The 24,354-nt window shown below is 34.5% G+C and overlaps 1 protein-coding gene across 6 annotated transcripts in view; it reads right to left on the minus strand.

Moving 5' to 3' along the window:
* Window positions 1-24,354, minus strand: part of ADGB (androglobin) — a 171,680-nt gene that overhangs the window by 42,652 nt on the left and 104,674 nt on the right. For all 6 annotated transcript variants that reach the window (XM_046669036.1, XM_046669034.1, XM_046669033.1 and 3 more), the window contains 7 exons: window positions 22,791-22,884; window positions 21,522-21,656; window positions 20,573-20,726; window positions 18,396-18,583; window positions 13,592-13,776; window positions 3,866-4,065; window positions 1,775-1,886 (listed from right to left, as the gene is read on the minus strand). In XM_046669036.1, the coding sequence (XP_046524992.1) occupies window positions 1,775-1,886; window positions 3,866-4,065; window positions 13,592-13,776; window positions 18,396-18,583; window positions 20,573-20,726; window positions 21,522-21,656; window positions 22,791-22,884 (1,068 nt within the window). The remainder of the gene's footprint in view (window positions 1-1,774; window positions 1,887-3,865; window positions 4,066-13,591; window positions 13,777-18,395; window positions 18,584-20,572; window positions 20,727-21,521; window positions 21,657-22,790; window positions 22,885-24,354) is intronic.

The raw sequence follows: 24,354 nt of genomic DNA on the forward strand, positions 1-24,354 counted from the left end.
AATCCTTGTTGGCCACCAGAGCCAAGGGATCAAGTGATGCATCCTCTGAGTGGCAGCTGCAAAAGCCAGGGCACCGGACATGTGCACAATCTCCTTGCAAGGAGACACCAGCAACATAGAGCAGGCCCAAGGGAAAATGTGGACAGTGTCTGCCATCCTCTCTTGTCTCTAGGGAGGGTGGCAGTCAGCCCCTAGATGTGAGCTAAGTTAGAAGCCTGATACTCAGGAAGCAGCTTTTAAACTATGCAAACAGTCCCTTTTTAGGGAAGTACTAGGAGATGGGCATTTCTGTCTGCTGTTTCTACGCCAAGCTCTGGATGGATAGCCAAAGCATCCTTGTGAGCCTGTTAAGACCTCTCTCTTTGTTCACTGTAGTCCAACGGGTTCATGGACACAGGCTTCCTTGGCTTTCAGAGCTAGGTGTTTTGAGCGTCAGTGCCTCAGGTGGAACTGTTAGAAGTTGGGGCACTAGATGTTGGGTCCAAACCTTCACTTTGAGAGTTGTGAGCTCCCTTTCAATTGGATGTCACTGTGCTGGGGGTGGGGTTTATGGTGAGAGTATATCTCCATCTTTCCTACATGTTTTGATGTAGTTTTTGTTTGTTTGTTCGTTTGTTTGCCCAGTGCATAGGAGTTGATCAGCTAGTTTCTGGGTTTCCTTCAGAGGAAATTGCTTTGTTTTGTTTTGTTTTGTGCCAAGGAAGACTAGCCCTGAGCTAACATCTGTGCCAATCTTCCTCTATTTTCTATGTGGGTCACCACCACAGCATGGCTAGCGAGTAGTGTAGGTCGGCATCAGGGATCTGTTTTTGTGAACCCAGGCTGCCAAAGCAGGTCATGCTCAACTTAACCACTGCACCACAGGGCCAGCCCTGCTCCTTGTGTTTTTGTGTCTGTGGGAGGAGGTGAGTTAAGGAGTATCCTATATCACCATCTTGTACAAGAACTGTCAATTCTCAACTCTTTTGGGTAAATATTAAGGAGCACAACTACTGGATTATGTTGTAAGTATATTTTTAGTTTTGTAAGAAAGCACAAACTGTCTTCCAAATTGGCTGTGCCATTCTTCATTCCCACCATGAGAGCATGAGTGTTCCTATTGCTCCACGTCCTTGCCAGATTTTGGTGTTTTGTTATGCCCTTTTGTATGGTGTGGCTTTATTTTCTTTTAAAAATAATGTACATATGTTGTTTTTAAGTTTAGGCAACATGGTTTAAAATTTTAAAGAACATGAATTGAAAATACCCATTCCTTCAGATTCAATTATTTTTTTGCATAATATGTTATAAAGCTTAGGGGTAGAGGCCGTTTGAGATTTCTGTTTTTCTAAAGCATCAAGCTGTCATGTTCTATTCGGGAATATTGAGGGTAGTTTATATTTTAAAAAAATAAACCTGAATCTTCACTCACTAGGCGATTCTCCTTCTTTTAAATATTTTAAGGACTGGTCTTTGGGGTTATACACTCTCAACAACTTGGACAAATATAATTCTATAACTAGAAAAGTTTTCTGCACATTTCTTAGGTAATCACTAAGTAATTTTTACTAACTAGACAAAATGTGCTTAAACTAGGTCTAAACAAGCATGTATTCTTGGTTCTTATAAACTAAGCAGTAAAGATTATGAAATATGTAATCAACTAACACAACAGGAAATGCCACTGGCTATAAAATACAAATCATAGGCAATAATGTTTTAATAAGTACATGACACTTACTATTAAATATTTATCTATAATATAAAACGCATGAATAATATTAGGGTGACATACCTTTGCTATCACTTTTCTCTAACTCTTTCAGTGCTTGAACAAAAGTCAGTTGACTTTCAGTGAGAGGCCAGCTGTTATATAACACCAAACACTGTATGATGTACTTGTAAACCTGGGAAATAAAAAGCAATATTTAAGCACAAACAATAAGAATAACCATAGTATGCTCCTAATAATTTATTACTTTAGGCATATAATAAGTGCATATTTCTGTGGATCATACAATCATAATTTAATTTAAAACTGCCAGATGGTCTCCAAAATTCTGTAACATAACCATTTATAAAAGTTTATCCTCACATCCCCACCAACACCTGCCACTATATAGCCCAGTAATTACAATTTTGCATCCATGTTTATAAATTAAATTTATTTATTTAACTTTTGTTACTCTTCAGTTTGAAATCAGAATTACATTAATCTCTTCAAAGGGATTGGGAAGTTTGTATTGTTTTCCTCTTTTTCAGAACAATTTGTTTCTTGATAGTCTGTTAGATCTATCCCGTAGAACCAGCTGGGCCTATGGCTTTTTGGAAAGGTAAGACTTTGGTGATCATTTAAGTTTTCTTATTCTTTATTATTTCATATTTTCTATTTTCTAGTGAAGCAGCTTTTCCTCCCCTTACCGCAAGAACTTAGCATGTCTTTTTTCTGAGTTCAACATTTGCTAGCATAGAGTTGTGTATAATACTTTAAGTTTAGTTTTTAAAAACCTGTTATTTGGAGTTATACCTTCCCCCTAATTTTTCGTTCTGTGTTTGACTTATTTATATTTTCTTTCTCTTTTATTTCTTGATTGATCTGAAAAGACGCATGTCTACTTTATTAATCTTGAAAGAGCTGAGAGTATTGATCTTCCCAAGATTTGTTCCCCATTTCATTAATTTCCACCTTCATTTCAGTAAAAGTTTTTGTTCTTTTTTCTTTGAGTGATTATTTCGCTTTTTTTCTAACTTTTTGTTTCAGTAGTTTAGCTCATTCATTTCTACTCATCCGTGCTTCCTGATAAATTAATTTAAAAGTCAACATTCCACTGAATGTTACTTTAGATGTGGCCTACAAATGTTGACTTGTAGGTTTTATGGTTATTGAGTACTTTGTATTTCATAGTTTCTCTTTTGATGTTCTCTTTAAAGGATTATTTGGTATATTTTGCTTTGTTTCCACATTTATGAGATTTCAGTCTGTTAATTATTAATTTTTATATGATTGCATTATTTTCGCATAACGTCTATACAATATAGTTTGGTTTTTATTGAGGCTTCCTGTGTGTGCTATGAAAAAGTGTATTCTCTGTTTATTAGGTGAAATGTTCTATATGGATATTTAAAGGATTAAGCTTATACCTAAGTTTTTCAAATTCTAGTGAGCACACATATTTTGTTTTTCAGCTTGATCTATCAGTTTCTGAGAGGTATGTGCTAAAATCTTCAAGTATTTGTTGTTAACATTTCTTTTTCTCTGTAGTTCTGATAATTTTTGCTTTTTACTTATTAAGTCTGGGAAATTCGGTTCCTCTATGTTAGTTAAGATCATATGTCCTTGTTTTATTTTAGGCTACTTATAGTTGTATTTTATTTTTTATCTAACTTTAAAACTTTATCCTTTTAACTGATTAATAATCCATTTGTATTTATTGTAATTACTGTCATTTAGGACTCATTTCTGGCATTTTATTTTCATTTCTTTTTATTTATGTATTTATTATTTTTGGTTTCCAATGGATAGGTCATATTTTCTTCTGCTGCTTTGAATTTTATGCGTTGTCTTTTATTTCTTTAAGTTAAGGCACAGACAAATTAGTTTTTATTAATGAGACATTTTCCAAAGTTATACAGCCTCTTATAATTCATGTAACATAAGATAATTACATATACATTATAGGGTTAGTGTATAGATAAAATTGCCACATATTTAAAACCTTGGCATAGAGGAATGTTCGATAATGTCTAATCCTTCAATTCTGGTTATACACTGGGGCATTCTATATAGAAAGTATTATACAGTGACAATTTTTACGAAGAGAAATGTAATTTATGTTAGATTTTTAGGAGCAGTACCATTGAATAATTCTTTGAAGTATAAATATACCTGCTGTGGCGTACTAGCATTTTCTTCCACAGTGGGCAAACTGACAGATTCCTCGTCCAAAATAGGCTGGCCACTGTCCACCACTGCACTTCCAGGTTTGCCCTTATAGGACTTCTGACTTCCCGGGGCAGATTTCTTCTTAGCTAACAATTCTTGCTCTTTCTTGGGTGAAGCATGGGTTAAAAGAACTTGCTTGCTAGCTGAATAGGAGAAATATTACATTTAAGTTAAAATATATGAAAGGTGTAGTTATTACTAATTGTGTTATTTAGTTATATCCTTTTATAAAATGCTCAAAGGAACAGGTCAATTTGTTTCGTTTTAATGAGATAAAAACCAACATCATTGGTTTCTTGGAAATATTCTGGTCTTAAAGAAACTTACTATGATAGTATGTGACTTGCATAAAGCAATGTAAATTCTGAACAAACAGTGATTGCTAAAAAAATATATAATACTTCCAGAATTTCTCATTCATTCTATGTCAACTGAATGACACTAAACTAATACCATACACTCTGATTTCTTCAGTGTTTAATACTATGTATTTGTAAGTTGTGACACTCATAAAAGACTTTCATTTTAATTTCTACATTCATTATTTTGTAATTAATGGATAATATAAGTACCATTGGGAGGGATAAAAATAGAAATGTGCTGAACTGGGGCTGGCCTGGTGGTATAGTGGTGAAGTTCACGTACTCTGCCTTGGCAGCCCAAGGTTTGCAGATTCAGATCCTGGGTGTGTACCTACACACTGTTCATCAAGCCATGCTGTAGTGGTGGCCCACATACAAAATAGAGGAAGACTGGCACAGATGTTAGTCCAGTGACAATCTTCCTCAAGCAAAAAGAGGAAGATTGGCAATGGATGTTAGCTCAGGGCCAATCTTTCTCACCAAAAAAAAGAAAAGAAAAAAAATAGAAATGTCCTGAATATTATTAATTAATCAAACATGTATTGAGGGAATTCAAGTGAATGGCACAGAGAAATTCCAATGCTAGACATGACAGAATAATGGGCATTGGACTTATTCTCACACCATAAAAAATGATAATTGCAAAATGTATAAAGTAACTGTTTTAAGCCGTTGGACAATAGACAGCCCAGGACTGTTATCCTTGATAGAAGAAAAACATACAAGATGATCTCTCCACTTCCCCAGATTTCTGCCTGTGAGCACCTTCTCAACTGTGGCACAGGGAGTCCAAACAGTGATAGCAGTTTTTCCAGGTTCAGGAAGCTAAAGATTGGCATTTGGGGCTCCTGAGACAACTAAAATTTGTAAAGCAGGGTACGAGAGAAGAGGCATCAAAATATGCATAAGGGTCCACTTTCATCTTTAGCTGAATTCTAAACTTCATTTGTACAAACACCTAACAATTTCTGGCAGACAACAACTACTCTGAGATCATGAGCGTAATGGAGATTCTGAAGGTTGCTCAATGTTGACAGACATTGGAGCTCTGCCAAATGAAGGAAATTTAATGAACATACAGGGCATTCAGTTGAGACTCAAGAAAGGCTAGTCTTTAAGAGTAAATCTACCTTAACCCTGGAGTAATGGAAACTCTAGACTTAGGAGTTAGAACCAAGTCTTGATATGATTAAGCTAAGCTGTCAATAAACTTCTTGCCAGAATGAAATCAACATTCTTTCAATGAACAGAGTATAGTCTTAGCAATGTATCATGTGCAATGTACAGCACACAGTCAGCTTGATATAAGAAGAAGCAGGGAACATGACCATGAGTTGAGAAAAAAAAGTCAATAGAAATAACCACATAGCTGACATAATGTTGGACTTAGCAAATAAGGACCTTAAAATAACCAATAAAAATGTGTTTAAGGATGTAAGGGAAAAGGTCAACATAATGAAAGAAAAAATGGTGAATATCAACAGAAAAATTAAATATATAAAGAATCAAAACAAAATTCTAAATATGAATATATCTGAAACAAGACATTCCTGGATGGACTTAGAAAGCACATTGTCAAATTCAGAGGAAAAGATTAATAAACTTGAAGATAAGCAATAGAAATTACCTACACAGAAGCAGAGAATGAAGAAAAAATATTGAACAGCAGCTGAGTGCCCCACGGTATAATATTGTAGTGGGTGAAATAGTGACCCCCTAAAAGAGATATGTCCACCCAGAACCTCAGAATGTGACCTTATTTGACATAAGGATGTTTGCAGCTATAACAAAAGGATCCCAAGATGAGATCAATCTAGATTAGCATTGGCTCTAAATCCAATGATAGGTGTCCCTACAAGAGACAGAAAAGGAGAAGACACAGAGATGCACAGAAAGAAGATGCCATGTGAAGACAGAGGCTGAGATTGGCAGAGTTATGCTGTCACACGCCAAGGAATGCCAGGAGCCACCAAAAGCTAGAAGAGACAAGGAACGACTCTCTTGTAGAGACTTCAATGGGAGTGTGGCCCTGACAACACCTTGATTTTGGACTTCTGCTTTCCAGAACCATGAGAGAATAAAGTTTTGTTCTTTTAAGCTACACAGTTTGTGGTAATTTGTTACAGCAGCCCTAGGAAATTAATACAGATATCAAGTCATCTGATATATGTGTATTCTTAGTCCTAGATGGAGCTCCTATAAAAATAAAATACTTTGGTATAAATTTAATAAAGTATGTGTAAAATCTGTCCATTGAAAGTATAAAACATTGCTGAGAGAAATTGAAGTTTAAAATAAATTGAAAGATACACTGTGTTCACAGACCAGGAAACTCAATTTTGTTAAGATGCCAATGCTCCCCAAGTTCAACACAATCCCAACCAAAATCTAAAGCTAAAATTTTCAAGAAAATGTGGCGTTGGACTAGGATTAGATATTTAGATCAACTGATCAAAATGCAGTCCCAAAATAGACTCATACACACATAGTCAATTGATTTTTGACAAAAGCTCTAAGGTAATTCAGTGTAGAAAATATCAGCTTTTGAATTTATAGTGCCAGAACAACTGGACATCCATATGGGAAGAAGAAGAAACTTGACCTCCTACATTACATCATACACAGGAATTAATGCAAGATGGGTCATAAAACTAAACATAGATGCTAAGATTATAAAACTTTTAGAATAAAGCATGAGATGAAATATCTATGACCTTAGATTAGGAAAAGATTTCTTAGATAAGTACATAACTACATAAACTGTACTAGTAATTTATTTTTAATGACAACTTTGACTTCTTCAAAATTAAAAGTTTCTACTCTTCAAAAGTTTTTAAGGAAGTGAAAAGGCAAGTCTTAGACTAAGACATCATATGTGAAAATTATATATTTGATAAAGGACTTGTACTCAGAATATATAAAGAACAAAGACAACCCATCAAAGACATGGCTGTAATGTGCAAATGGACACTTCATCCAATAAGTCATACAGATGGCCAAGAAGCACACATAAAGAGCTCAGCATCACTGGTTAGCCAATTTAAACCACAAAGAAATATAACTATCTACTCACCAGAATGACTAAAATCAAAAATATTGACAACAATACATGTTGGCAAAAATATGGAGAAACCAGAAATCTCATACTTTGCTGGTGGGAGTCTAAAATGATACAGTCCCCTTGATAAACTTTTTGGCAATTAAAAAAATATATATATACCTATGTCAAACCATGTCACATTAATTCAACTCCTGAGTATTTATGCAAGAGAAATGAAACATTAAGTTTCAAAACAAAGACTTACACAACTATGTCCTTGGCAGCATTAGTTACCATATCCTAAAACTGGAATAAACTCATATGTCCAAAAGAAGAATGGATAAACAAAGTCCAAAGGAATGGAGTAGCAACAACATGGATGTATCTTAAAAACATTATGCTGAACAAAAAATACCAGTGCCAGGAGTATTAACATGCTTCCAGTTCCACAAAGTTCTATTACAAGCAAAACTATTCTCTTTTTTTTTTTTTTTGAGGAAGATTAGCCCTGAACTAACATCTGTGTCTATCTTCCTCTATTTTTTTTTTTTTTATATGTGGGACACCTGCCAGCAGTGCCCAGGCCTGCATCTGGGATCTGGACCTGCAACCCTGGGCCACTCAACCGGAGCGCGTGAACTTCACCACTCCGCCACCAGGCGGCCCCAAAACTACTCTCTTTTGACAGCAATGTGAACAGTGGTTGTCCCTTCAGCAGGTGGGGAATTGAATGGAAATGGCCTTAGGGATCTTTCTGGGTAATTGAAATGTTCTATATTTTGTTAGGGGTGTGGGTCACACTAGTGTATGCACTTACCCAAACTCATCAACTTAGATTTGTGCTTTTCGTTGTTTATAAATTATACTCCAATAAAAAATTTAAAGATAATGACACAGTGTCCCTATCCTTGTGAAGTACTTCCTTCAGTCATTCATTCACAACCCCTTCTTTACCAAAAATGTGTGAAACATATACGAAAAAAGGAAAATTTTCCTTAATATAAGAGAGTCTACAAAACAATTAGAAAAAAATAGCTAATTCCAATAGAAAAATGAGCAAACCACACAAAAACATTTACAAGGCAGGAAATATAAAAGGAAGATATATAAAATGTATGAAAACATGCTTAAACCTCACTAACAATAAGTGAAATACAAGTAAGAGTTTTAGCATTCAGATTGACAAAAGTCAAGAAATATGATAACTCACTGTCATTCAGGGGAGTATGGACAAATTTGCACAAACTCAATGAAGGGCAATTTGGCAGTACACACCCAAATTAAAATTGCATGTACCTATGACCCAGTAGCTCTACTTCTAAGCATTTACCCAATATATATGCACATACAAGTTCAGAAAAACAAATTTTTTAAGGAAAAATACAGCACTGTTTGTATAAACAAAATAGAATTATCACAAATCACTATCAGTGGGAGACTAGTTACACTAATTATGCTACATTATTAACAAAATTGAGCCATGTACAGCCATATGAAATAAAATGTTTTACCATTCTTAGTCCATAGTAGTTCCTCAAACACCCAACTGCTTAGATCATAAATTTTGTGAAAATTGCAGATTTTAGGTTAAATCTACAGCATGAGTACTGGTATAAAATTTTATTTCTGAAAATTACATGAGATATACAGGCATTCTTTAAAACTACTGTGAGATAATACAAAACCTAAAAAAGCTTCCATTTTACGATTTTTTTGCTGGTTCGCTTCAGAGCCTTCCACATCTTTGCAATGGAGTTTATTTCCCCTCTGGTGTCATAGAATGTTTGCCTACAGAATACATACGATAGTCTCCCATATCCTGTTCCATTACAAATATAAGACACACACAAGCACACACACACATCCACATATTTCTTTTTGCATGTACTTTTGGTAGGGATACTCCAGAAATACACATAGTAGAGAATTCATAAATAGATATGTTTCCAAGAGAAGCAACCGAAAAGTGTTTAGAAAGAAAAAGGAATTTCAATGTCTGCTTATATAATTCATAAACACAAATTAATAGCATCCCTTTAAATATGATATCCTGTCTTAAACCTAAATAAAGAAAATATCCAATGCATAATAACAGCTCTATCAATCTCTATGGAGAAATTTTTACATCTTTTCTATGAAACATACAGTCATGAATAAATGGAAAGAAATAGCCTTTACTTGTATGTAAATTCAATACTGTAAATGTGTCGGTTCTCTTTAAATTAATTGATCTATACATTCGAGGTAGTCAGAAGGAAAACAATGACAGAGTTTTGCACGGTTTGAGGGGAATTTGAAAAAATTGTATTAAAGTTTATCTAGAAATATAGATATGAAACTCATAAAATGCTTTTAAATGTTTATGCATAATTCTCTTGTAAATGGTAATTTTGAAGTGAAATAATGAACTGTATGACAAACTAGAAAGAGTGTTTATTTCTACAAATTTAAATGAACAGATTTGGAGAGAAATGTGGGTGGAACTAGCTATTTAGGGAAAAACATGAGGTCGTAAATAGCACAGGAGAGTTGCATTTGGTGCCTGCTAAGGTTTAGAATTAAGATATTCCTGCACTAAAGAAACTATGAAACCCATATAGAATGGAACAGAGAAAAGAAAACAAGTCCATCTTGAAGAGAAAGAGTGATCATCAGACTAGCAAAGCTTAGTACTCTCATGGTCTTAACATAGCTGAAGAAAACTCTCTAAGTGGTTTGCAGGTAAATTTGAATGAAAGACCACAAAGTAGTAATGTGAACTGAGTACTGAAAATGACCCAGGGGGTATTCAGGGATGAAAGGCAAATGATGGGAGAAAGGAGACATGATCAAAAGAACTGCTTAATTTGCAATTTTGCCCAAGCTCAGCCTTTCTGGTATCATATAATGCATTCCCACCTCCCTGTGTCTAACACACTACGTTTGCGCCCTAATTGTGCCTTCACAGTGTGGTGTCTACTCAATTCTCTGCTCCTCCAGATTCTTATTCATATTGGAAGAGTCTATCCCTGGGCTACAATGACAACTCACACATTGTTTCCAGGGTTAGTAGGAGAGGATAAAAAAGAAACATATGAATAGAACATAGGTAAAAAGACTTCTTTTTAGTAATTTGCTTATACACTTAAGATAATCAACATAAACAGCATTGGGAATAACGAGAGTTCAGATGGGTGCTAAAGTTATACAAAGGTCAACTAGAAGATATAATCAATTACAAAAATGAACCACGATGGCAGAATTCACAGAAAGCATATTTATCAAAATAAATGTAAATGTATTACGTTACTCCATTTTACAAACTAGAATCTTGGATTAAGTAGAAAAAAATACCCATTTATAAGAGAAAGATTGAAAAATTAAATGGATCAACAAAATATACAGGCAAGCGATAACAGAAGAATCAGTGTTAATATCAGACAACCTACAAAAGTTGAAGAAAGACTGCTTTATATTCATTTAAAAAATACAACACATCAAAAATTATGAAGCAAATGTGGAACTTCATGCAACGAGCAAGTAGCATAGAAATACGTAAAACTAAAAATATTAGAGATAAATATTTACACATTTTACAATGAAAGTAGGTGATAACATATGTTTCTCAGAAACTTACATATCAATAAGATAAAACATAAATGACAAATCTTGAAATTTTTCTTTTTTATATGCTTTTTTTTCTTTTGAGAAAGATTAGCCCTGAGTTAACATCTGCTGCCAATCCTCCTCTTTTTGCTGAGGAAGATTGGCCCTGAGGTAACATCCGTGCCCATCTTCCTCTGTTTTATATGTGGGACACCTGCCACAGCATGGCTTGATAGGCAGTGTGTAGGTCTGCACCCGGGATCCAAACCGGCAAACCCCGGGCTGCTGAAGCAGTGTGCGAAAAGTTAACCACTACACCACCTGGGTGGCCCCTTGAAATTTTTAAACATCGCAAGTAGCAAGTTTTCCTTTTATTAGAAAGAGTGGGCGTATATTTAGACATCAAACTATTTACCTCCAAAACAGAGCATAACTTCATAAACCTCAGTGTAACACTCATCAAAATTGATTTGAAGCAGGCCACAGGAGAAACATCAATCAAATCCTCAAAATAGAAAATATATAAGCCACTCTCTCTAACTCCACAAAATTTAATCAGATATTGATAACAAAAGATTAACCAAAACAATTTTATTATTTGGAAATTGTAAAAATATTATAAACATTTAAACTTAAAGAGAAAACCAAAATTAAATTATAGACCATGCCAACTACAACAACATTACATATAAAATTTTGTAGCTTGCTATAAAATATAACATGATACATATAGCTACACTTAGGAAAATGTACATCGTTTAATTTGTTGACTTAAACCCCAGACGTAAAACACCAACTAAACTTTCAACTGGCGGAGCTGGCAAAAAAAAAAAAAAAAAATTAGACTAAATTTAAAAAGTAGAGGGTAAATTTTAAATGAAAAACATGAATATCGATAAATTAGATTACAAAAATAAAAAGCCGTTACACTTGATTAATGAATCCAACAGTTCATTCTAAGAAAAAAACAAGGAGACCTCTGAAAAGTCTAATCAGGAATACATGTTTTAAAACACAAATAAATAGTAATATTTAAAAAATGATTATAGAAACATGTTCAGAAGAGATTTCAAAACTATAAAAGAATCTTATAGACAAATGTATGCAGATACATTTGAAATACTAGATGAACTGTTACTTTTAAATAAAAATACATATTGTAAAAATGAAAGATAGAAAGTTTGGAAATTATTAAAAAGGAATTAAAAACAGGGAAAAATTTATCCCCTGAAAACATCAGAATTAGATAGTTTTGAGGTCCAATCTGATAAACTTTACAAAAAACCAAATTACTCTTGTAGTATTTAAATGGCTTCCCAAATCAGAAAGTTTCCAAAGTAATTTCAAGAATTTGTCATAATTCTAACTTGAGAACCTGGTAAGTGCAGTGCATGGAAAAAAACACATAGAGATGTACAGTTATTAATATGATCCAGCAAACTAAATAAAACAGTATATTCTAAACATAGGGGTGTATTAAAACATCATAGACAGAGAGCTTTTATTCCAAGAATGGTACAAAATTAAAATTTAATTTATGAAATTCAAAGGGGGTAAAATTTGATGATTTCTATAAACAACAAAAAGATAATAAAGTTGCAACCCATTTAATATTAAAATTCTTAGCTTTCAGTAGAAAGAACATCCTTAAGTTTTATAAAGGGCAATTATTAGAAGTCAACAATAAACACGATACTTCCTGGTAAATGTGTAATCTTTACTGTTGAAGAAAAGGAAATGTATCATCATCTCTCTTATTTAATGTGGGTTTGGAGGTCCCAACCAGTGCCACAAATAAGACAAAAGTTATAGATTTAAGAAGAAATACCAATTGTCAAGTAGATGAAATCCCAGTTTTGTGTAAAATGTAATTCCAAAAATGGAAATGGAGGCACAAAAGCTAAAATTAACTATTTTTTTCTGGGTAGCATGATTACAAGGGATTTCTTGCTCTCTTGTTTATAATTTTTTATGTTTTCAAACTTCCTACCTTGGCCAAGTGTTATTTTTTTTATTGTGAGGAAGATTGGCCCTCAGCTAACATCTGCACCAGTCTTCCTCTGTTTTATGTGGGATGCCCCCACAGCATAGCTTGACGAGCAGCGCTAGGTTCATGCCTAGGATCCCAGCCCGTGAACCTGGTCCCACCAAAGCAGAGCACGTGACACCACTGGGCTGGCCCCACAAGAGTTATTTTTATACTCAGAAACAAGTTACTAAAGAAATTGAAAGTATATCTCACAGTATCACTGTTATCCATTATTTTGGAAATATTTTTATTTTATTAATTAGTGACTCTTGTGACTATTAACATTGAAAATAATAACTTTAAAGTTCCTGTTAATTCTACTAAGTAGAATGTTATCTAAACATAATGGATGGGGAATAAAAGAAAAGTAAAAATTTCTTTCGAATTAATAAAAATCCTATCTCATTCAGAAATCTGAGAAGTTTCATGTAACGAGAAAGTCTTTAAAGTACAGTTATAATAATCTCTTGAACTTCAGACTGATTTGACACACAAATGCAATAGTTTTTAAAATATTTTACTATAATATCAAGTTTTAAAGATTTAAATGTTACTTGCTGTTTTATTTTAAAGAAAACATTTCTAAAATCAGTTACATAAACATAAATACCTATTTATGAATGTAAATAACCCATTTAAAAAGATACACTTACACTGGGAGCTCACAGTTTTTTCATTTCCCAAGATGTTAATTGCTGGGATTAAGGCTTGGCCTTTCCCGGTGGAGCTCACTATAGTTTCTTCATTTTCTAGAATCTGTAGCTTGATGAATGCATCTGGTTTGGAGGTACGTACGTGTACTGTAACAGGATGTGGTAAAGCAACTTTAACCGAATACCTGTAAAAAAAACCCATTCAGCTTTATAAGGAACGTAAAGGAAACTGTGTAATTTGCTGATATAATTTATAAGTAAAACCACTTTATGAAGTCAACTAAAATCCTGGAAATATCCGTGCTGTTATAGACTTTAGCCAAAGATCCCAATATGCTATGGTAGAGTGAAATAAGTAAAGTACGTTTATTACCATCAACTCCCAAACAGGAAACACAACTTTTTGTTTCGATATAAGCCCTCACTTATGAAACTTGATACATCTGCAAACTACTCTCACACCAAACTTTTCCATTGCCCCTTCCTCTACAGTTGGACAAGGCACGACTGGCAGAGGCAGGACCTTTCTAAGCCTCACTGCTAACAATACTTTCTTTGATTTACAAAAACACAGAGAAATCAAAGGTAGTACCTTTCCCTGTGCTTTCACCCTTTACCATACAAGTTGGGAAACTCTTGCCAAAAGACTGGAATCATGCGGTCTAACTCCATCCCATCTCCTCCCTTAATGCATTCAAAGAGGTGGTGTTGGAGTTTTTTTTCCTCTTTTAGGTGAATCCTTGCAAATGCTCAGGATCCTATCGACTTTCAACTTCTCTAGAGATTTGCTTTTCTGAGTATCCTCTCTCCTGTATCTTAAATCTTCCTCTCCATTCCTCCTTGTCATTGGTTTTTGTACAAATGCAGGTCTCACTCATCTTAAAAACAGATCAAAACAAAAAAACCCCAAAAATCTTGAGTCAACTTTGTAGTCCAGACTCGGCTCTATTTCACACCTCCCCAGCTCCCCATCTAAGGAGAGTTGTCGACTCCCACTATCTTCATCTCATCACCTTCCACTGGCTCACACTCTACCCCCACCCAAGATGCTAAACTTGCTCTTGCCAAGGTTTCAAGCAGTTTGTCACCACCCTACAGAAATTTCAGTTCTCATCTTCCTTGACCTGTCAGGAGAATTTCACAGGGTTGGATCAACCTTCATTTCCTAATTCTTTAAAAACTCTTCCCCTATGAGCTTAGCAACTTTTGTACCTCCTATTTTGCGTTTTTTCTTTTAGACTTCTCTCCCATTGACATTCCCATAAATGTCAGAGCATCTTAATATTCTGTCCGGGATCTGAGTCTCACTGCACAAACTTTCCTGGGCACTTCCACAGGCAGAAACAACAATGATCCTTAAATCTGTGTCTCCAGCCCAACTCCATTTGCAGTGTCACTTGGACATTTCACTGGCCTACCATATTGAATGTCTAAAAACGAATTGTCTTCCTATTGCCCAACCTACCAACGGGATCCTCTCTGTGACCTCTAACCTGCTAAAGGATACTTACAGTCCAAGACTTCCAAAGTCAAACCCCAGGAGCCCCAATCAACCCAGGCTGTCAAGTTTACTTCCCCCACGTCTTAAAGTCCTTTCTCTTCTCTCTAGATCCACTGCCACCATGGTTATGGGTTAAATTGCGTCCCCCTCAGAAAGCTATGTTAGAGTCCTGAATCCCCGGGTCCTTGCAATGTCACTTTTTTGGATACGAGGTCTTTCAAAGGGAATCAAGTTAAAATGAGGTCATTACGGTGGGCTCTAATCCAATCTAACTGGTGTCCTATAAGAAGGGGAAATTTGGAAACAGACGCAGAGAAGATGCCATGTGAAGATGAAGGCGGAGATCAGGATATAAAGAATGCCCAAGATGACCAGCAATCCACCAGAGGTAGGAGAAGGGCCTGGAACACATTCTCCCTCACAGCCCTCAATAGGAACTGACCCTGCTGACACCTTGACCTCCGACTGCCAGCATCCAGACCTGTGAGACAATCAGCGTCTGTGGTTTAAGCCACCTGCTGTCCCAGTTCGTGGGACTTTGCTATGGGACCCCTGGCGATCCAACATGCTGACTGACTTCAGGTGGCCACTATCACACCCCTGCACTGTTTCGAAGCTTCCCGTCTCCAGTGACACTCTCCTCCATCCATTCAACACACTGCAGTCTTCTGAATGAGCTTTTTCGTTTTTTCATATTCCATAGCTTTTACGATTTAATATAATTTCACAATAATACGGTTCCAACATTTTTTCTGTTCTTAGAAATTATATTTAAAACATTTCTTTCAGTTTACGGTTTAGAAACATAATGTTTTGACACAAGTCTATTAACGCCATTTTTAAAAAAATCCTTCAAAGCATCTCGCTGCCTCTAAGGTAAAGTCTAAGTGGCCTGTCTTATGAGGCCCTCAGGAGAGGGCTCTGCGGACCTCTCTGGCCTTACCCCCTGCCATAGCACCCTACAACCCCACCTTGCAAACAAAACAAATGTCTTTAGTTTCCTGGAAATGCCACATCCTCTTTAATTTCTGAGTGTTCACATAGGCTAGTCAAGCACCTCCTCCTCACCTGCCCCCGTCTCAGCCTGACAGCTTTAGCTTCTAGGACTAATTTAGGTGTTTGGCTAAATGTCACTTCTTAGTCTATTAGTTTCCCTGCTAGGTGGCATAATGGTTTCCTACCATAGCAATTAAAATATTTCATCACAATTGTTATTTTTGGTTAGGGATATGTTTCCTTCCTTCTTTCTTGCTTTCTTCCTAATAGGCAATAAGCAAATATATTAAAAGAAGCAGGCAGATTAAAAAGGGAATCCTTCACCCCTTCTATGGCCCTCAGTGTATGTGTTTTCTTGCAGTATTTTCTCTAAATTTTTACCTACATATAAAATATATAAACAAATATAAATGTAAGAAAATATACTTGGGATATACTGTATATATTGTTCTGTAATTTAATTTTATTGCTGATTATTTTTCATTACAAAAACATATGTATGTTTTTTAAAGGGAAAAATGTTTAAAAGTATGAATAAATAAGATTCACAGGGAAAAATCAGCCAGAATACAATAAATTATTCTTTGTTTATATATTGTCAAAAAAACTTAGATTTTCCTTTTAAAATTCAATTTACCAATACGTTCGGAATCTTTAAAACATACAATTTCTTTAATAGAATAAATCTTTAGACAATAATCAGGAATTTACTTTACTGTTTACAGTCAAATATACCCATAACATATATATTAATTCTATAGAAAAAGTAGAAATGGAAATTTGTATCAATAGGGAATAACCAATAAGCAAGTAAATTGTTATATATCTGTATGAATCATTACTAGGAAATCATGAAAAGAGTTCATAAAATGTCTTAATGTCATTGGGAAATGCTTAAACTATAGTGTTAAGTAAAAAGGACAGGTTACAAAACTTTAATTATAATTTTAATAATGTTAAGCTGTAACTAGGAAAAACACTATAAGAAAATACAATAGAATACTAATAATGATTGCTTCTAGGTTTTTTGATTATGTGTGACTTTCACTTCCCTGATAATATATTTATACATTTTACCAATTTTCTGTGAGAACAATATATATTAAAAAAAGATGATAAGTATTTTAACTCATTTAATAACAATAAATATTTAATGAAGGCCAATTATGCACCAGGTACTATGCTGGGTCCTATATTGATAAGACATGGTTCCTGCCTTCAATAAATGTTAATTCTGTTAGAGGTTGATGTGAAATTAACCAGCTAAAATTTAATATGTCACATTCTCAAAAAGAAAAAAGAACTATATAAATACGTCCAGGACAAACCAAGTACATTCAGAGGTTTAAGCACAAAGGATTAGGTGGTTGAAAATCATCATTAAAAGTGATAGACTTTGCTAGGTGGAGGAACGGAGATAGGATATCACAAGACAAGAAGAAAGACATGAACAAAATAAAATCACATGGCATATATGTCAGGAGATGGTGCCTGATTCCATCATAACAGTGCACGGTGTGTCTGGTGGCTGGGCAAGAGTGTTGAATATCATGCAATGTGGTTCGGATTTTATTTACAGGCAACAGACAGCTGTCCAAGATTTTAAAGAAGGGAAATCACATATTTAAATGTTTGTGTTAGAAAGGTAACTACTCTGACAGTAAAAGTGGATATGTAAATGAATAAGGAGAGAGAGTGAGAAAGAGAGAGAGAGAGTAAAAAAAGGGAATATAATGGAATCATGGATTCCAGAAACACAGCATTTCTCTAAACAAAATATAATGAGGCCCTACAGTAGTGGTGGGACATTGAGAATAGAAAGGAGGGCATAAAGATGAGAGTTATGTGAGAATTAGATCAAAAGGACTGATTAATGAAAGAGAGTGGAGCCCATGATGAAGCAATTCATGGAGTGTATATTTCAAGGATGACAAGAGGGTTAAGTTACCAGATAAGGAAAAACCCACACAAGAGAGCAGTGATGAAGTAGAACAAGGAGAAAGTAATAAGAGGAAAGAATATAATGAAGAATATTTGACAAAAGTCAAACAGGATGAGGACTAAGAAAATATCATTATCATTACTTGCAACAACATAAGCTTGAGCCTATATAACACCTATATAATCACATTTCTCTCTAAATTAATTGTTTCCAAAAGCATGTAGGAATTGATATTCAAAGTTGACAGGATTTTACTCAGAATTTATTATTTTTAATAATATTAGTATTTAAAATAAGATATTTAATAAAATAAAAATATTAATACTATAAAAAGGAATGCATTTCCCCTTCTGTCATTTACTTACCTGAATAAAATTTTCTTATCGTTGGGTATGTAGTAATCTCTGATTTCCTTTATGGTAAAGGTGTTGCATGGAGAGTCTCGAGAGAGGCACGGGAGTGGATTATAAGGACCAATGAGGCGCAGTTTCCATCGTGAGGATGACACATATGAGTCTCCAGTATATGCTTCACCCACGAATGTGTATCCTTTCTATAGGGAAGAAGAATTACACAGGAGGAATTTACACTGTTCCTAGTCTCTCAAATGTACAATATATGGATTCACAGTAGTAAAATGCTTTATTATCTTGATATACATAAAGATCTCTTGAAAAATATCAAGTCATTAGCATCATGTTTTGAAATCCCTTTTAGAAACTATCTTATATGTTTTCAGAAAAAAATCAATAACTTTAGACACACACCTTACATCCTTCACAAAGATTAACTCAAAATAGATTATAGACTGAAATGTAAAATGCAAAACTATCAAACGCTTAGAAGATAACCTAGATGACCTTGGGTATAGCAATGACTTTTTAGATACAACACCAAAAGCACAATCCATGATAGAAAGAATTCATAAGCTACACTTCATCAAAATTAAAAACTTCAGCTCTGTGAGAGAAAATGTCAAGAGAATGAGAAGACAAGCCATAGAGTGGGAGAAAATATTTGAAAAGGACACATATGATAGAGGATTGTTATCCAAAATACACAAAAACACTTGAAACTCAACAATAAAATAATAAAAATAAACTAAAAATAAAACTACCTGATTAAAATAATCAGGTAAATAATCAGGTAAAATAATCAAAATAAACTACTTGATTAAAAAATGGGCAAAAGATTTTAACAGACATCCTACCAAAGAAGATATACAGATGGCAAATAAGCATATGAAAAGATGCTCCACATCATATGTCATCAGAAAAATTTAAAGAAATGAGATACCATTACATATCTACCAGAATGGCCAAATTCCAGAACACTGACAATACTAAATGCTGACAAGGATGTAGAGCAACAGGAATTCTCATTCATTGATGGTGGTAATGAAGAATGGTACAGAGACTTTGGAGGATGGTTTGGTGGTTTCTTGCAAAACTAAACACATTCTTACTACACAATCCAGCCATTGCACTACTCAGTATTTACCCAAAGGAGATGAAAATTTATGTCCACACAAACACCTATACATGTATGTTTATAGCTGCTTTATTCATAATTGCCAGAACTTAGAAGCAACCAAGATGTCCTTCCATAGGTGAATAGACAAATAAACTCTGGTACGTCCAGAGAACGGAATATTATTCAATGCTAAAAAGGAATGAGCTATTAAGCCATGAAGAGACATGGAGAAACTTTAAATGCATGGTTTTAAGTGAAAAAAAAGCCAAGTAAAAAGTTATATATACTATATTATTCCAACTATATGTCATTCTGGAAAAGGCAAAACTACAGAGACAGTAAAAGATGAGTGATTGCCAGGGGCTGGAGGATGGGTGATGAATAGGTGGGGCACAGAAAAATTTGAGGGGGATGAAAACACTCTTTGTGATACCATAATAACATATACATATCATTTTACATTTATCCAAAACCACAGAACGTACAACACCAACAGTGAACCATAATGTAAACTATGGACTTCGGGTGATAACGATGTGTCAGTGTAGGTTGACAAATTTTAACAAATGTCCCCTCTGGTGGGGGATGTTGATAATGGAGGATGCTGTGCATGTGTGGGGCAGGGGGTGTATAGGAAATCTCTGTACTTTCCTCTCAATTTTGCTGTGAGTCTAAAACTGCTCTAAAAAATAAAGTCTTATTTCAAAAAAAATCCCTAAAATGACTCAAAAGAGCTATTATGTTTTTTAACCTTGGAAGGAATCTGCATAGCCATATAAAGGACTGGGGGGGGTGGGGGGGTGGGGTGGAGAGTGGCTGTGTAATCACAATCTTCTGAAATATCTAGGGATAGAATAAAAGCCTAGTGGGAAACTAAGAAAACAAGCTGGTTTGGTTTAGGAATAGGACTAAATGAGCTCCTTAGAACCTTTTCCATTTTAAGAGTTTGGATGATTTTATGATTTTTAAAAATGAGAATTTCCAATGCTTTCTTTTTGTCATACTTTCTTTGGAGAGAAGAAAGAAGAGAGCTGAGAGATGAATGTTCTAGAATAAAATTTACACGTACCTTGTTTTTGGTATAAAGATATGGCACCACTTTTTGGAATACCTTTGGCACTTGTTCCATTGTGTCATTATTAACAACGTGGAGCATGCAAACTGGAAGTGTAGTATATACTTTGGGAACCAAAATCATATCTTGAGGAAACAAAAATGTTTCTCTGTAATTACAAAAGCATGGATTTTTCCATTGACACAAATTGTAAAGAAAATTTGAAATTAGCTTCGGTCCTAAGAAATTTTAAAAGAAGAATTTAAAGTTCCAAATAAACTGTTTTTTAAAATCATTATTATTAATATACTACTTTGTCATGTAAATGCAAACTCTTTAAGAAATCCCATTTTATAAGTAATTTATGACTTTAATATGCAATTACTTGGAAATTAAATTATTTCTTTCTATACCGAAAGGACATCATTTTATTATATTATGTTTATCATACTCAAAAAAGATTCTAATAATTAACTTCACATTCTTCATATTTTATTTAAAGAAACATGGAAAAAATTTCTGTAATATCTCATTTATGCATAGCAGATGTGTAAGTAACTTTAAGTTGTGAAAGAAACCTAAAAGTTCATACTTTTACTAATATCATAAATAAAACTCTACACATAAAAATATTGCATGCCATTTAAAGGGGCCGGCCCCATAGGAGCGTGGTTAAGTTCACATGCTCCACATTGGCGGCCTGGAGTTGACTGGTTTGGATCCTGGGTACAGACCTGGCACCGCTCATCAGGCCATGCTTAGGTGGTGTCCCACACAGCAAACTAGAAGGACCCATAACTAGAATATACAACTATGTACTGGGGGGCTTTTGGGAAGGAAAAAAAAAACAGAGGAAGTTTGGCAACAGATGTTAGCTCAGGGTCAATCTTCCTCAAAAAAAGAATATACATATATTGCATGCCATTTAAAGATGGCATCTCTTGCCAATATATGATAGCCTCACCTGAATACTATAAACCAACTATTTGGTGGCTGGTCAGGATATGTCACGGTATAGTCAGCAAAAGCAATCTTTGTTTCTTCATCTTGATAGCATGGATAAGATTCCATAGACTTGCATTTGCTTTTAAACATTAGTCTAGAAATGTAAAAATAATTTAAGTACCAAAGGCAAAAGGAACTTTTAAAATAAATTTTATTTACTAAAAAGAAATAGGCAAAAAATAGCGTAAAATATCATAGTCCATTGTTGGCTGGATTGAATCTCTGATCAAAGGAGGGGCTGTGGGGCTCATGGTGCATGGCATCAAAGTAGGAGAGCCCATTCCAGTTCAACCACAAAAGATGTCTCTCAAAGGTACCCAAAGTTCTCTGAACTTCTTAGTCTAGGGAGAACCTAATTTACAGTTGATGGAGTAATTGAAGTGCATAGGTGGGAAATCACCAAAGTTCAAGCAATAAGGGTGGGAAAACTAGAAGCAGGCAAACTAGCAATAAAAATTCAGAGGTGGGAACCAATGAAGGTCTGGACTTGACATAGAGAATTGATACTGGAATGGAGTTTAAAGTAAGGAATGGATTTGGAAAAATTAATTAAAAAAAACAAAACTAAGATCATGAACAAAGGGAGACTGCCAGTTTTCCTTCTAGGGATTTCTAGTTCATAAGGGAGTGGTGCATGCGACTGGTTAAAAGAATTATGGGCTGAGGTTTCTCTATGTTTGCCCCCTGGGAGGCTGTGGAATATTCCAGAACATGAAGGAAGCGATGTGAGGGATCCTCTGGGTCCTATCCCTCCAACTGTACCAGGAACTGGGTCTAGACTCAGTAGCACCAGTAATCTAGAGTCTTTTATATAATATCTCCAGTATTAGCTGGAATGGGAGCCATTATGGCCACAGAAAACGGTTCTCTATCAGAGGTCTAGACAGAGCTGGATATGTTCTTGGTTTCCAGAAGGCAGATGGTTTAATCGTCCTGTCAGTGGTCCTAAACTCTAACTTTCGTCTTCTCTACACCATGAGACTTCAAGAAACTCTGTTTCGCTTCTCAGAGGTTTTCTGCTTAGCATTTTAGATAAGAGCAACTAAGACAAACAAAAAGTAGTAAGAACCGTAGAGACGTTTCAGATAAAATATTGTGGGAGTTCAGAAGCAATGGTGTGTTTCTAGCTGCAGTGCTTAGGGAAAACTCAATGAACATGGTAGCATCTGAACTGGAGCTTGAAGGATACCAAGATACTGCGATAAGAAATATCGTTATTCTGTTTTACCTTAAGAGAGAAATTGCATACTGTTCTGCATTCAGTTCCAGGACAGCCCAAACTTTCTGAAGAGTGTCTGCAACACTGGTATTTTCTTTTGTGTCTAAAAATAACAACAAAAAATAGCAATATAAAAGCCTGAAGGTGCCTGAAAGATCATCTTGTTGAAAGCCTCCTTTTACAGATGAAGAAGTTGAGACTTGTGATAAGGAGGTATCCAGAGTCATAGGCTTTATTAGCAGCAAACTCATGTTCAAAATATAGACCTATAACCTCTAGTTGAGAGCTCCGTTCACCATGTTATGCTGTTTCCCTTCATCTTTAGTTGAAAAATCATAAAATGTTCTTTGATCCAATTGAAGATACTCATCAAAGAGTTTACATCAAAAGATCTTTTATCACACTAAAAATTCCTTATGAAAGCTCTTATATCAGAAGAAGTAATCCACCCAATTTTTCTAAAAAGCAATGGCTAATAGGATCCCACTAAAGCTCAATCTAAAGCATAATCCACAATGGCTTAAGAGCAGATGATTTGCCAAGAAAAATGCAAATCCATAGTAAGTAACAAATTTAACATGTCAGAAACTGACATTTTTTTCTAATTATCCTAACAATTTCCTCATAGTACTTACCAGAATCTGAAATTGGTATCTTAACATATTTACTTCTCTACTGTATGTCTACCACCACTCTAACACAGGACTCATCAGAGCAGAAACCCTTCCAGTTTTCCTTATTTCTATGATGCCAGAATCTAGAAGAGTGCTGTTCATGCAAGCCTTATTCAGTAAATATGTGCTAGTGAAAGAACTGCAAACACTATTAAAACATTATTTTGTTCGAGTTTTTGTCTTTATAAAGAGAAGGAAAATCATTTTATGAACATAATTTTTACAGCATATATGGACAACCAAAAGTATATTTTACCATATATTTAATTTGATGAATTAATAATTATTTTTTCTAATAAAAAATATAAAAACCAGTCACAGTAATATTTTTCTGTCACAAAACTATGCAATGCAATTTGTTTGTTTTACATTTGAGTATCTATAATTTTTACTGCTTAGATGAACATTTTGATGGTTCTCGCTAAATGTTTCGAATAGACATTTTTACAACAAAAAGTTTCAATATGCTCAAAGAATTCTATTGGAGGTAAGGCTTTTCCTAAGAAAATGTCGACCAAAACTGCAGAATGAAAATAATTGAATAAAATTTTTGCCTCTGCAGTGTTTTATTTTAAGCTGACAAAATAGATCTTTTCACAAAATACTTTATTTCATATATTATTTATGAAATACATAAATATAATATATTTATTAAGTCAATAATATTGATTTGATAATATTGATTATTTTCATATTATTGATTTAAATCAATAATATTGATTTAATAAATATAATAACACATTTGAAATGCATTTTATGCCTTCTAAATGTATGTCACTGTGGACATATGTGGGAGTTTCTTCATTCAGTTCATTCATTCGTTTGCTCATTCATTCTCGCATCTCTTTGAAAAATGGTCTAGAAATGTAAAAATATCTATGGTCTAGCTGGAGCTGACT

The sequence above is a fragment of the Equus quagga genome, chromosome 8, assembly GCF_021613505.1.
Source record: "Equus quagga isolate Etosha38 chromosome 8, UCLA_HA_Equagga_1.0, whole genome shotgun sequence".
Lineage (NCBI taxonomy): Eukaryota > Metazoa > Chordata > Mammalia > Perissodactyla > Equidae > Equus > Equus quagga.